We start from the raw sequence: 13643 nt of genomic DNA, 5'->3' as shown, positions 1-13643 counted from the left end.
TTGAGAACTTCATATATACACCCTTATCTGTTTAAAAACCACCAATTATTTTCTTCTATAAGAAAAAAGCATTTAAGTAATTCTAGTTTTATTATTTTGTTTACTCATCATTCAATAGATTTTATTAAGTGTATTGTTCTGGATCCTGGGGGAGGGTAGCTATGAACAAGACCAAGACCCAACCCTCACGGTATTTACATCCCACGTAGTGAGAGAGATAGTAAACAGAGGGAGCATAATAGTTTAAGAGTTCAGAACAAATAGCCTAAATCCAGATTTTTCCTGCACCAATCAAAATTTATGTCATCTTGGGTACTTTATTTAACTTTTGTGTTCAGTGGTTATACTGGAGATAATAATCAGTTTTATATAGCAAGTATGTAGGATAAAGTTGTGAATACTGAATGAGTTAATACATATGAAGAACTTAGAAAAGTATTTGGTGGCATATACAAAGCCCTATACATGTAAGCTATTATTAAGAAAACATAACTTATTGCAATGATTAGTATTTTATAGAAAAATACTTTTTCTATACAAATAATCAAGACAATCAGTGAATAAAGAGTTAATCTCAGTACCTTTAACATTATACTGTGAATATAACTTTATAATTAACACACTGAAGAACTCCATGAATCAAATGCAAAATACAGAGGAGAAATAGAAAATCTTGCCTACCAGGTGCCTTGCATGTGTAATTCATTCCCAGGAGAATCTCATAGCTCGACACTATCTTTAGTTTTATCTCTAACAATACAAACCTATTTCCAACTCAAAACTAGAGAGAAAATCTATATGATTTTATGGAAAATAAGAGTATTTAATCTGGCACTGTAACGAAGTACCTGCTTCATAGCTAAAAAGAAATTAGGGTACAACTTGGCTGTTTTCCTAAAAGGGTTTATTTTAAAACACTCTCTTTGGGAATTTCCCTTATATTTGTTCTCTGTGACTGTGAAATCTTTGTAGTGGTTTTGCTTGCCTTTCAGAAATCGAGAGTGATGTTGGTAAATTTAAAGATGATTCTTGCAATTTGGGCTCCCAACTGAAATTTTTGTAGGCACAATAATATTGGGGTAATAATTTCTATTGTTTTATTTATAGATTTTTTTAAAAATTGTGTAAAATTAATATATGCACAGCGGTGTTGTTGTGATGCAAAGGGAAGGATGCAGAATTTGGCCATCTTAATGCAGTTATGTTTGAAGTCCTTGCATTTCGAGCATGTTTCACAAGATAAAGGCGTAACCTGGGTCGCTCTGAGGGCTTCCTGAAGACATGCCAACCTAATGACACAAAGGCTCGTTGTGTGGATACTTTCCCTCCTTGAGTTGAAGCATCCTCAAATCTAGCAATAAGAACCTCTTTCTTAGGCTTCCACTCAAGCCAAGTCAGAACAAAGCCATTCAAAATCAGTATTTCAGGGTTGGTAGTATTTCTGCTCTGTAAAAGCCAACTTGTTTTTATTAAACCTACTGAAATTAACTTATCAATTCAACTCTTTTTTTTTTTTTTTACCAAGCTAATAACATATGCAAGCTCATTGGGGAGGAAGGGGTTGGAAATATGAGATGCTTAGTTTTCACTTGTATTATCATTTCCTATAAGAGATATATGCATTTTGGGGACCCTTGTACTTTCCCATTTTATAAATTTAAAATATCAAGTTTAACTATATTTCCTTACATAATTTTAATTGGCATGCAATTATTTCCAAAAACATGTCTATAAACAACTATTTATGTTATAGTTTTGCCCTTTTCCTCTAAAATGTGTTGTTTTAAATACATAAAAATATGTTATATGCATGGCCCATGGACATGAAAAGTAGGGTGGTAAAGACCTGGGGTGGTGGGTCAGGGCTGGGCACAGGGGAGTAAGGGATGGAGGGGCGGCGGGGGAGGAATGGAGACATCTGTAATGCTGTCAACAATAAAATAAATTTTAAAATATTGGAAAATTTTTAAAAATAAATACATACATAAAAATATACATCTGTGTTAAATTATTATAATCTTATTATAAGTGGGGGGTTTTCTTTTCCTTTAGCAATTCTCTGTCAAAATAAAGATTGTCTATAAAATATTTTAAAATGCAGAGAATACAAAAAAAAAAAAATCCACTATGCACACCACCACCACTTGATATAGTGATTTTAACTGTTCGACTAGCTTGTCATGCCTACTGTTTTTCTGGAATAACTTATCTTGATAGTTTGGAAGACCAGTTCCCAAGAAGAGAATTCAGTTGTGACTTAGCAATCTCACAAAGGTAATGGCAAAATCACATCACAAATGTGCAGACGTGGTTTTCAGCCTACTTGAAACTATGGACACCTTGCATTTTTCAAGATACCACATGCAATCAGCTCTGATTACTGTGTCAGTAGCTTGACCACATTCTTAACTACAGTTTCTTCACTTAAAAATGGGGAAACAAAGAAAAATTTCACAACCTTAGAGTTTTGTTTGGTTATTTTAAAGCAGGGACCTCAGTCATCTCATTGCAACTCACATGAAGGAATTTTAATTGTCTGCAGAATGCTAATAAAGGAAGGGGAAGAAAATGAAACTTTGAATATGATGACATGTGTTTTTGAAGCTTACTCCAACACCATGTCTATTCTAAACACCATAGAAAAAACAGTAAATGAATAAAAGAAATAGAAGACAGATGAAATCTCCAAAAAGATAAAAACAGGAAACCAAATAATCACCACAAAAATCTATAATAATAAAAGAGTAATATGCTAATTAGACTGGACATCCTTCCTGAGTAAGCCTTAGCAGGAGGGAAGATAGCCAGGTCCTGGGTGCCTGCAGGTGGCCTGGGGGAAGCCAGCCGGGGTCCCAGGTGCCTGGGTGGCCCAGGGGAATCCAACCAGGGGCCGGGTGCCTGCGGGCAACCCGGGAGAAGCCAGCTTGGGTCCCAGGTGCCTGTTGATGGCCAGAGGAGGGAGGCCCAGGTCCTGGGTGCCAGAGGGAAGCCGGTACCAGCAGCCAGGGGAAGGAAGGCCTACTCTTGCATGAATTTTCATGCATCAGGCCTCTAGTTAATAATAATCTGCCCAGGTTGAGACTGGTAACTGTCTCCTCAATGTAGTAAACCCCTCACTTGTTATCCCTACCAACAAAATAGACTTAAAAATCATTCGAGCCCCAATAATAGTGGACTCTGCAACCTCACCTTTGAATAAAAAGTTTAAATGTATATTTGTCATTATTTTTAATTACCAAACCAGGATATAGTTTGATTATAGTGATCATATTTCTACAAGCCATTACAGTTTCAATTAATAGTGATTAAAATCACACTTTAATATTCTGGGATTTCTGGAACTCTAAGAAATCAGATTTCTAACTTGTAGAATAGTTTATATTATTAGGCAAGCCTATATAATTTTGGAAAGCATGAAAAATGTGCACCATTTTCAAGGCATATTCAAAGCACACTATTTTCTCTCTTACAACTTTAACTGTCCTGTTTCTCACTTGTATTCCCTACATTGGCAATAACTAAAATAACACCCCTCTTAATTTTGAAAATGCTGAAATTAATATTAGCCAGTTTAGCTTACAAAAGGAAAAAGTCCAATAATGTATACCAAAAGAAAACATGGCTTGGATTTTAGGTGAATTTGACCATGCTCCAAAAACAAAAAAATTCATATGATAGAACACAACTGTCATTTAACCTGGGTGGTTAATCCTGTTCTCTAAAATGAGCATCACGGGATGCTGGGATTATATGCTTCTTCTGGGACAGATATGTATCCCCCGCCCTTTTTTTAAATATATTTTATTGGTTTTTTTACAGAGAGGAAGGGAGAGGGATAGAGTTAGAAACACCGATGATAGAGAAACATCAATCAGCTGCCTCCTGTACACCCCCCACTGGGGATGTGCCCGCAAACCAAGGTACATGCCCTTGACCGGAATCGAACCCAGGACCCTTCAGTACGCAGGCCGATGCTCCATCCACTGAGCCAAACCAGTGAGGGCCCCCCTTTTTTTTTTAATAAGGAAATATGTTTAAGGGAATTCAATGGCGATCTTGGCTAGCTGACTGTTAGCTCACTAGTTCTCTGTTATTAGTTCATACTCTACATAGTGCCCTGATTTTTATTTTACATTTGATATTTCAATACCTACAATGTCTTCATCTTAATGAATATTATTTCTCTACTTTTATTTAATAAGTAAAGTTTAAAATCTCCCATAAACTTATACGACATTGTTCTTATTAGACTCCTTGGTATTATATACTCCTATTTCCATCTTTTACAATTTTCATAAAATTTTAATATAAATTTTAATACAAGCAAAATTTAATCTATGCCACTCCTTCATTCAACAAAAATTTAAGGTGTATGTTCATGTTCTAAGCACTTTGCTAGGTGCTGGCACTATAATCAGATTCTGACATTTTACTTTTACAATGCAATTTGTCCAAGTTACCTGCTTAACCATTTTTCTAATTTATTTTGTGCATAGTTAAAATTATACTTGTGTAAATGCCTTTTCCTGAAGATTCTAAATATATTCACATAGTCACCTAACCCTCCTTTTTTGATGGAAAATACCACTTTTTTTCTTTGTTTTGCCTTAATCCAGCAATGATTTCTGCTATTGAATTTCTACCACTGAATTTCCCATCTTCCTTCAACCTGCCTTTAAAACGAACATGGTCAACTAGGGCTAGAGACATGGTAGAGAGAACAAATAATAGCTAACATAACAGCAATATCTATCAATATTGTAACCTTAACTAAGTACTGTGAACTAATCCCTTCCCATTTTCTCAGTTACTTCATGAGATACATATTATTTTCACATCACATGAGAAAATTAGATTTGGAACCTATATGGCTTGTTTAAATGCATACAACTACTAAGAGGTAGAAGCAGGATTTGAATCCAGGTCTGATAGATCCCCAAGTCTATTATTAGACACTATGCTATAGATCCCCAAGTCTATTATTAGGCACTATGCTAGATAACCATAAACAATCTCTCTTTCCATTTATATTCAGGATAAGTGGCAGAGTAAATAAGAAATGGCTAGGAAACATTCTATTCTCTGAACAGGGATAAAAGGAACTTTTTCAAAAAATAAACTTATTGGGTAACATTGGTTAATAATATATAATTTTCAAGTGTATAAGATTATAATTCAACATCTGCTACTAATATCCAAAATATATAAAGAGCTCACACAACTCTACAACAACAAAACAATATGATTAAAAATTGGGAATAGAATATAGGGATGCATATATCCTTTCTGATTGATGTTTTGGGATTCTTAGGGTATATTCCTAGAAGTGGGATCACTGGGTCAAACGGCAGTTCCATGTTTAATGTTTTGAGGAAACCCCATACTGTTCTCCACAGTGGCTGCACCAGTCCACATTCCCACCAGCAGTGCACGAGGGTTCCCTTTTCTCCGATAGCTAAGGTCTGTAAACAGCCCAGATGCCCATCAGTAAATGAATGGATAAAAATGTGTGACACATTTACACAATGGAATACTATGCAACTGCGAAAAAGAAGGATCTCACCCTTTGAGACAGCATGGAGGGGCCTGGAGAGTATTATGCTAAGCAAAATAAGCTACTCAGAGAAAGACAATTGTCACAGGACATCACTTATAAGTGGAATCTAATGAATAAAATAAGCTGACAAACAAAATAGATCCAGAGACATGGAAGCATGGAATGGACTGATGAATCTCAGACGGAAGGGGGGAGGGTGGTTCAGGAAGAGATTAACCAAAGAACTTTTATGTATGTACGCATAACCCATGGACACAGGCAATAGTGTGGTGAAGGCCTGTGGGGATGGGAGTAGGATGGAGGGAGTCAGTGGGTGGGGAAAGGGGGACATCTGTAATACTTTTAACAATAAAGATAAAAATTTTTTTAATTGGGAAGAGAGCCTGAATAGACGCTTTTCCAAGGAATACATACAGATGGCCCACAGACATGTGAAAAGATGTTTAACGTCACTAGTTATAAGGGAAATGCAAATCAAAACCACAATGGGATACCACCTCACACCCCTTAGAATAGCTGTTACAAAAAAGACAAGGAATAAAAAGTGTCGGCAAGAATGTGGAAAGAGGGACCCTCAGACACTGCTGGTGGGAATGTCATTGGTGCAGCCTCTATGGCAAACAGTACAGAGGTTTCTCAAAAAATTTAGGATAGATTTCTTTTTTGATCATCTATTCTTTGCCAGGTATTGTGAGTGGCATCCTTTCCCCGAAACTGCCCAATGGTTGTGGGTGATATGATCCGCCGAGGGTAGGTAGAGGAGCCAGGCATCAAACCCAAGTCTGGATGTCTCTCCAACCCAGTGCCTCTCCTCAGTCCCCCCTGCGCAGGGCCCTGGCAGAGTCCGAACGGGGAGTGGAGTGAAATCTCCCCGAGCAGAGGAGCACAGCTGTGTTGCACAGAGCAACAGCCTCACTGCCCCACATGTTTCCAACTGGCTCTTCTAAAGGTGCACTGTTAGAGGAGGAGGTAATTTTTTCATGGAATTCTCCTTATGAGTGATTTGGGTTTCAGGTTTGCAAGGGTTTGCTTTTTAACTGCCATCAAGTCAAGAGAGGCCATAAAGAGAACACGTTTAAGTATGAAGCAGATTCAATAATAATAATAATGTGATTAAAACCTACCTGCAGAAACCTAGGGAGAAGGTGGTTTGATTCAAGGCCAACATATATGTGCAGCAACTCCAAGACGGAGATGGATTGGCAAAGTTGCATCACAAGTCCAATAGCATAAAAAGTGTCAACCATTGAATCTGTGTCCGGGAAATTAAAAATACAGATATGGTAAAAATTAGAGCACAACACACATCTCAGCAGCACTTTTAAATAAAATTGAGATTCTTTACAAATAGACTATTACATTATCAAGACTATGCAACTGAAGAAAGTGCTTCATGTTATATTTTAACTAGGGGCCCGGTGCATGAAATTCGTGCACTGGGGAGGGGTCCCTTAGCCCAGCCTGCCCCCTCTCACATACTGGGAGCCCTCAGGGATGTCCTACTGATGGCTTAGGTCCGCTCCCCGTTGGGAGCGGACCTAAGCCGCAGTCTGGCCTCCCTTTGCTGGAGGCGACCAGGCTGATCAGGGGAAGACACCAGCCCCATCACCCTGCTGCTGCAGCCACTGCCAGTCACCTCAGTCGCCAAGGTATTTTCATCAACACGGACTCTAGTCCCTTCACCATGAAAAAATGACAACTTTCTTTAGGCATTTTCAAGATGTGTCTTTCATAGGATATGACATTTCTTTCTTTATTTTTCTTTTTATCCTCACCTGAGGATATGTTTCCATTGATTTTTTCCCCTTCCCTCCAATCCCAGGCTCAGCCCCTGCCCAAGCCTAAAGCCTCCGCCCCAGGCTTTAGACTTGGGAAGGGGGACCCCTGGCACCTCCGATCTAAAGGCTCGGCCCCTTCCAAAGCCTAAAGTCTCCACCCCAGGCTTTAGGCTTGGAAAGGGGTTCCGCCCTGGCACCCTCGATCGCAGGCTTGGCTTGGGAAGGGGGACCCCCCGCCCCTCCGATCACAGTCTCGGCCCCTTCCCAAGCCTAAAGCCTTCGCCCCAGGCTTTAGGCTTGGGAAGGGGGACCCCCCGCCCCTCTGATGGCTGGCTGTGAGTGACCTGGGTGCCAAGGAGGTTCCCAGGACCCAGGTATATATGCAAATTAACCGCCATCTTTGTTGGGTTAATTTGCATACCCACTCTGATTGGCTGTGGGCCTAGTGGAGGTACGGTCAATTTACATGTTTCTCTATTATTAGGTACTATGGCTTCTCTTCCAAAAAGAAGTAAAACTTGAAAAAGAAGGCTCCATGGCCAAAGCTATAGCATTTATTTCCCACGTATGAGATTATAAAGCAACTCCCACATAAAAGTAACCAGCTATAGTAGACTACATCAATCGTAAACTGGTTGGAGGTGAGCTTATTAAAGAAGCAGCTGTGCTCACAGCTTTTCCATTGACAAGAAAATGGGAAATGGGAAAAATATTATTTCAGAGGAGCTTTATAGAAATGACATTAATGATGTCATGATAGCAGATAACATCTATGTGTATCCAGTATGTATGTCCTATACATACTTAATGTTCTCTGGATTTTTGTTAGGTTTTTTTTAATTACGTTTATTTTGGTGCCATTGGTTAAGAACATCAGTTTCAGGTGTACATCTTTCTAGTATGATACCGGCATACCCTGTCCTGTGTCCACCACTGAAGTCTAAACTCCTTCCGTCACCATATATTTGGTCCCCTTTACCCTCTTCATCCTTCCCCCAACCTCTTCAATCTTTGTTTTAAGCACCAGAACTCGGACCTCTGGTGGGGACCTTTGGAATCTGCATTGCAGAGGGCCCAAATGAAAAACCTAATTTGGAGAGAGCTGAAATGGGAGGGAAAATGTTCCTCTAAATAGGACAAATAGCCGAAACCGGTTTGGCTCAGTAGATAGAGCGTCGGTCTGCAGACTTAAGGGTCCCAGGTTCGATTCCAGTCAAGGGCATGTACATTGGTTGCGGGCACATCCCCAGTAGGGGGTGTGCAGGAGGCAGCTGATCGATGTTTCTCTCTCATCGATGTTTCTAGCTCTGTCCCTCTCCCTTCCTCTCTGTAAAAAATCAATAAAATATATTTAAAAAAAATAAATAAATAAATAAATAGGACAAATATGTTGGTTTAAATTTTTAAATGAAACCCTGCCATATTAAGAAACTTCTACGGAAGATGCTGCTCTCTTTACTGCCTAGCGATCATAAATTATCATCGAGCACTAAGGGTTTCTCATCTCAGCAGCTCGATGAGGTGGACACGGTTCATATCCTCCCCATTTCACAGGCGAGTTCTGAAGCCTAGACAGTCCTTCTCGTACCCACCAGCCTGCACTTGCCACAATATGGCCTCATCAATTACACAGTTCCACGGAGGAGGAAGGAAGCAGGTGGTGCTTGGTCGGGTGATTAGATTACTCTAAGCTGCTTACTTGATTTATACACTGATTCAAGAATTATACTGAACCCCCACTTAGTCGTTTTCAGTCTGCCTTCCATATGATCAGGTTATGTTTCTTTAATAAGTAGCTTTTATAATTATAACGGTAGAATAACAATTAAGAAATAAATAGACTGCTGATAATAAATAGGCAGAATAAGAAAAAGTTCATTGCTTGTGACTTGTACTGTGAATGGCCTGTGAGATGCCCACAAAGCCACAAGCCACAGCCAACTTCCAAGGCCTAGAAGTGATGGGTGTGTGTGTGTGTGTGTGTGTGTGTGTGTGTGTGTGTTTCTAAAAAGAAAAGGAGTTTTCCCATTTCCTCTGCTTGAAGACCCCCAACACTCAGTTGAAATTCTAGCCTTTGGAAGTTCTTAAGAAAGACAAGAATTTTTCTGCAGATTTGCAATAACAAAAAAATAGCAACATAAAAGAGTTTATGGTACCTCAAAAGTTAATTAAGTTCCTGATGATACAGCAGTTGGAACTGATGAGCACAGCATGACTTTTCCCAGATACAGTCTACACCTTTGTTTTTTTAGCTGAAATGAGCAGTTGCTCAAATTGTCAAGTCACCCAACAGTTGTAAACTGTGATGACACTTACCCATGTGGGGAGGAACGTGAATGTTATTTTCATAGTCTTTTTTTTTTTTTTTTTGAAAATTGAAATGCTATTTTTAAATCTTTACTTTTTAGGAAACTGGAAGAAGCTTATGATTTAAACCATTAATGCCAACTCCCATGTAAGTGATGAGTCACCTACAAGTGGGTCATTTTCTTAGGGACACACTAATCCTTAAGGGGACCAAATAAAGACCTGAGGAATATAAAGCTTCTCTTTCACTTATTAGTAGAGTTACCTTAAACCTGGGGAATAAAGACTAAGGGAAGAATTTGGTTAATTCCTGACTTCTCTACACAAAATGTTATGCATACTGGAATTTACATATTTTCTCAAAACCCACCAAATATGCTAAGGTTGGTGCAGAACCAAAAGGAAGAGAGAGGTGGCACCATCCAATGCCAGGTCTAGATTTTCAGGGCAAACTGCCCGCTCAGGGGGACGCCAAATCCCTTTTCCTCGTCTTACCCTCTTCTCCAAAACGGCTTTGCTTTCTGCACTAAGCAAGAAGTATGTTTTATGAAAACTGTGGTCACTACATTTAGAGGAGTCAAGGATTTTAGGTAAATCCAAATACCAAAAAAATAAATGTAAGCAAGTCTAGGCACAAACAAGGATTAAAAGGTAAAAAATCAAAAAGTGTCTTCGAGTTTTACCTTTTCCAAATGAAAAGAACCTGGCTGTCATATTTGTAAATATCCATGAGTGGCCACAGAACTGGATTAAGTAGTAGATGAAAAGATAGACATTCTTCCTGTACCTAGAAATACAGAAAAACACCATTAAACACTTTCTTTATAATCATCCTTTCCGCATAATACGCAGGACACTGAACTCACCTACCCGCCAACCTGAGCAGACAAGAGGAAAATTACTCCCTACCAGTCTTTTATTTGGTTACCCCTCTAATGCACACCAGATTTCGAAAGGACCACTAAGGAGTATCCCGAGTTGCTTAAAGCGAAATGTGGTTCTATTTCAAAATCCACCTCATCTTGGATGAAGTGCTAACCCGTGTTGCTCCCCAAGGGATAAAAGCGAGCATCGCAGAGGCTGCCTTGAATGTTTGGGAGGCGGGGGAACATGGAGAAGGGGTTGATGTGGTTGGTCAATATGAGTTGTAAGTGCAGAGATAACGGGTTCACAGTTACAAGAGGGGCGCAGTGCTGGCGGCATTCCCAGACGGTGGATAATTCGGTGACTGCGCACGCCTGGCTGGGATGCGTTCTGTGATTAGGGGCAGTATCTCTCCGCTGCCTCCTCTGTTGCAAGAGCAGATGTTTCCTTCAGACACACAGAGAAGGCCGTTCGGTGGCTCGGCCAGAAAAGGGAAGTCAAGCTGCGTTGCTGGAGAGACGACCCGGCGATGATTGACAGATTAGCCCCCGAGGGAGCCCAGACAAGCCCTGTGTGAAGTGTTCCCCGGGGGTTCAGAAGGGTAGTGGGAGTGGCCCTGTCCGCGTAGACAGGGTTTTCTCCTCGCTGGGGATGTGAAACCTCTGAAAAGTGAGGCAAGTGGGCTAGAAAGCAGACACCGGAGTAGCTTTGTGTTTTCCTGGGGCGCCCTGCAGCCGCCGCCGCTGGAGGGGGGGGGGGGGGAGGGACGCCTCCTTAGACCCGCAGGAATCCCTGGGGGGCGCGGGCCGGGGTCTCCCCGCCGATCCTTCCCTGGGGCCTGGGCTCTGGGGGCTGCACGGGCGGTGGGTTTCGGCAGCAGGTGGGTCTGGCATGCACCCACAGCACTAGGGAAGGGCCCCGGGTGGGAGGGGAAAGGAGGACCGGCAAAGAGTTAAAATGTGGAGGTGGCCGCCTGTCCTTCCCCTTTCCTCCTCTGTAAAATTGGGGGGGAGGGGGGTAACAGCCCTCTTTCCAGGGGGGTCAGAGCACTGAGCCAGCCCAGACCCGTCCAGAGCTCCAGGCTGCGCGGCGCAGGGCTGCGTGGCTCGGCCGGTGCCTGCCCGGCCCCTGAAGCGGAGGGGGAGACCCGCCCGGAGGCCCCGCCTCCCGCACCCCCTCCCCTCCCCCGCACCCCCTCCCCTCTGGCCTCACCGAGCGCCCTACCTGGGCTGCAGCCAGGCTGGCAGCGCCATGGGCCCCGAGGGACCGCCACCGCCGGCCCTCCAGCGCCGTCCGGGAGGAGCGCCGGGCGGGAGCTCGGGAGGGGCGGCCGCGTGCGGAAGGGCGGGGCCTCTCCACAATCAGCAATTTACAAAAAAAAAAAAAAAAAAAAACAACAACACAAAAGCCCGAGGTTGTGCAATGAGCTCGAGCTCAAACCAAGTTCCTCAAGTTGCGGCGGCGGCCAGCGCTGCACCGCGGCTGACCCACCTCCGGCTGAGCCAGGGGCAGCCTGGCCGCCGCCCGACACACCCGCGCGCCGCGCGCCCGCAGGTTCCCACAGCCCCTTGCAGGGCGTGCTCATCTCGGGATGAGGATCCGTTGCAGCCTCGTGGAAATGAAGGGGCCCTCCCACTTGGCCTTTAAAGGCACGCAATCACGCCATCCCCCAGCCTCCCGGGATGCGTGGGCCTCAGGTGAGCGCCTCTCATTGCCCTCACCTGTGAGGCGGCTCACCTGTGAGGCAGTTTGGCAGGAAGATTGTGGCCACATCTATCCTAACACCTTCTTTTCGCCTCCGATGAGGCATCCTGGCCTCCGATTTCCCATGGGTCCTCACTGATGCTTGCAAATCCTTTTACATATTCATATTCATGTGTGTTCGCCTCATCCTTTGCTAAGATCCAGACCATCTGCCAGGTTCTATGCCCTCAAAGGGAAACATCCCCAAATAAATAGAATAATAGATAGATAGATAGATAGATAGATGAGAAAATAGCTAAGAAGGCACTTGCAAGGAAGTGAGACAATATCACCCAGTTTGGGGAGTGGGAAGGTAATACCCTATTTTACCTAAATAGAAGTTGAGGCTTTGACAATTGTTAAGTCACTTGGCACAAGTCACATGACTGATAAGTGGCAGTGTTAAAATGTCAAGGTCAAGTTTGCTTGTTGTTCTCCCCATTAGGCCATAGGCCCCTTCCTCATAGTCCACTCTGACCTCTCACCTCCCACCTCTCACCTGCACATTTGTCTGCACCATCACCCACCACTGCCCTCTGTCAGGGGTTCCCCCTCCCCTGCATTTACCAGTTCCTTCCCAAAGTCACTGCATCAGTTATCCCCCTGTCACTGCCTCTTCCTTCATCTTCATCCTCCCTTTTCACTGGCTTTCACCACAGTTTAGCAACATACTCAAATCTCCCCTGCGCAAGAATTAAACATTTTATTCTTTCTGCTTCTCTCTTGGTATAATTTTCTCTCTCCTTTTTCTCATAACTCCCTGACTGCTCTCTCTCATGATCAGATGCTTCTTTCATTCGTTTTTTTTTTTTTAATCCTCACCTGAGATATTTTTCCATTGTGTTTTTGTTTTGTTTTGTTTTGTTTTAGAGAATGGGAGGGAGGAAGGGAGCGGGGGGGGGGGGGGGGGGGGGGGGGGAGAAACATGGGGGAGAGACATATCCATTAGTTGCCTCCCCTAGGATCCCTGATCCAGGTGGAGGACAGAGCCTGCAACTGAGGTATGTGCCCTTGACTGAAAATCGAACCCCTGACCCTTTGGTCCAAGGGCTGACACTCCAACCACTGAGCCAAACCGGCCAGGGCTACTTCTTTCATTTCTTAACCGTCTTCCTGTTTCATAACACCTTGCGGTTTCCTTCCCAGCACTTCCGAAACTGCTCTCTCAGGGAGCCGCCCTAATTCCTTCCGAGTCTCTATCCATCCTGTCCTCCACCGTGTGCACATGCCCCATGCAGTCCTTGCTGTTCGGGAGCATTTGATCTAAAGGGGAAATTGATATGCAAGCAAACGCTGGTGGCTGACTGTCCTCAGGGTCACCTGTGCCCAGGCCAAGCATCTAGAAGAAAGTCCTGGATGGCGTGAAGTGGGGTGAAGGGAGAGGGAGGAAGGTC

At 42.9% G+C, this 13643-nt stretch overlaps 1 protein-coding gene across 1 annotated transcript in view; it reads right to left on the bottom strand.

The window, feature by feature from the left end:
- The window catches only part of HACD4 (3-hydroxyacyl-CoA dehydratase 4), a 34614-nt gene extending 22779 nt beyond the window's left edge, over positions 1–11835 (bottom strand). The window contains exons 1-3 of the mRNA XM_008145043.3: positions 11731–11835; positions 10326–10429; positions 6682–6809 (exon numbers count right to left, since the gene is read on the bottom strand). Coding sequence (XP_008143265.2) covers positions 6682–6809; positions 10326–10429; positions 11731–11759 — 261 coding nt within the window. The 5' untranslated portion in view covers positions 11760–11835. The remainder of the gene's footprint in view (positions 1–6681; positions 6810–10325; positions 10430–11730) is intronic.
- Between the last annotated feature and the right edge of the window lie 1808 nt (positions 11836–13643).

The sequence above is a fragment of the Eptesicus fuscus genome, chromosome 15 (genome assembly GCF_027574615.1).
Source record: "Eptesicus fuscus isolate TK198812 chromosome 15, DD_ASM_mEF_20220401, whole genome shotgun sequence".
Taxonomy (NCBI): domain Eukaryota; kingdom Metazoa; phylum Chordata; class Mammalia; order Chiroptera; family Vespertilionidae; genus Eptesicus; species Eptesicus fuscus.
The sequence above is the reverse complement of the archived record's forward strand: the minus strand, read 5'-3'. Positions and strand labels throughout refer to the sequence as shown.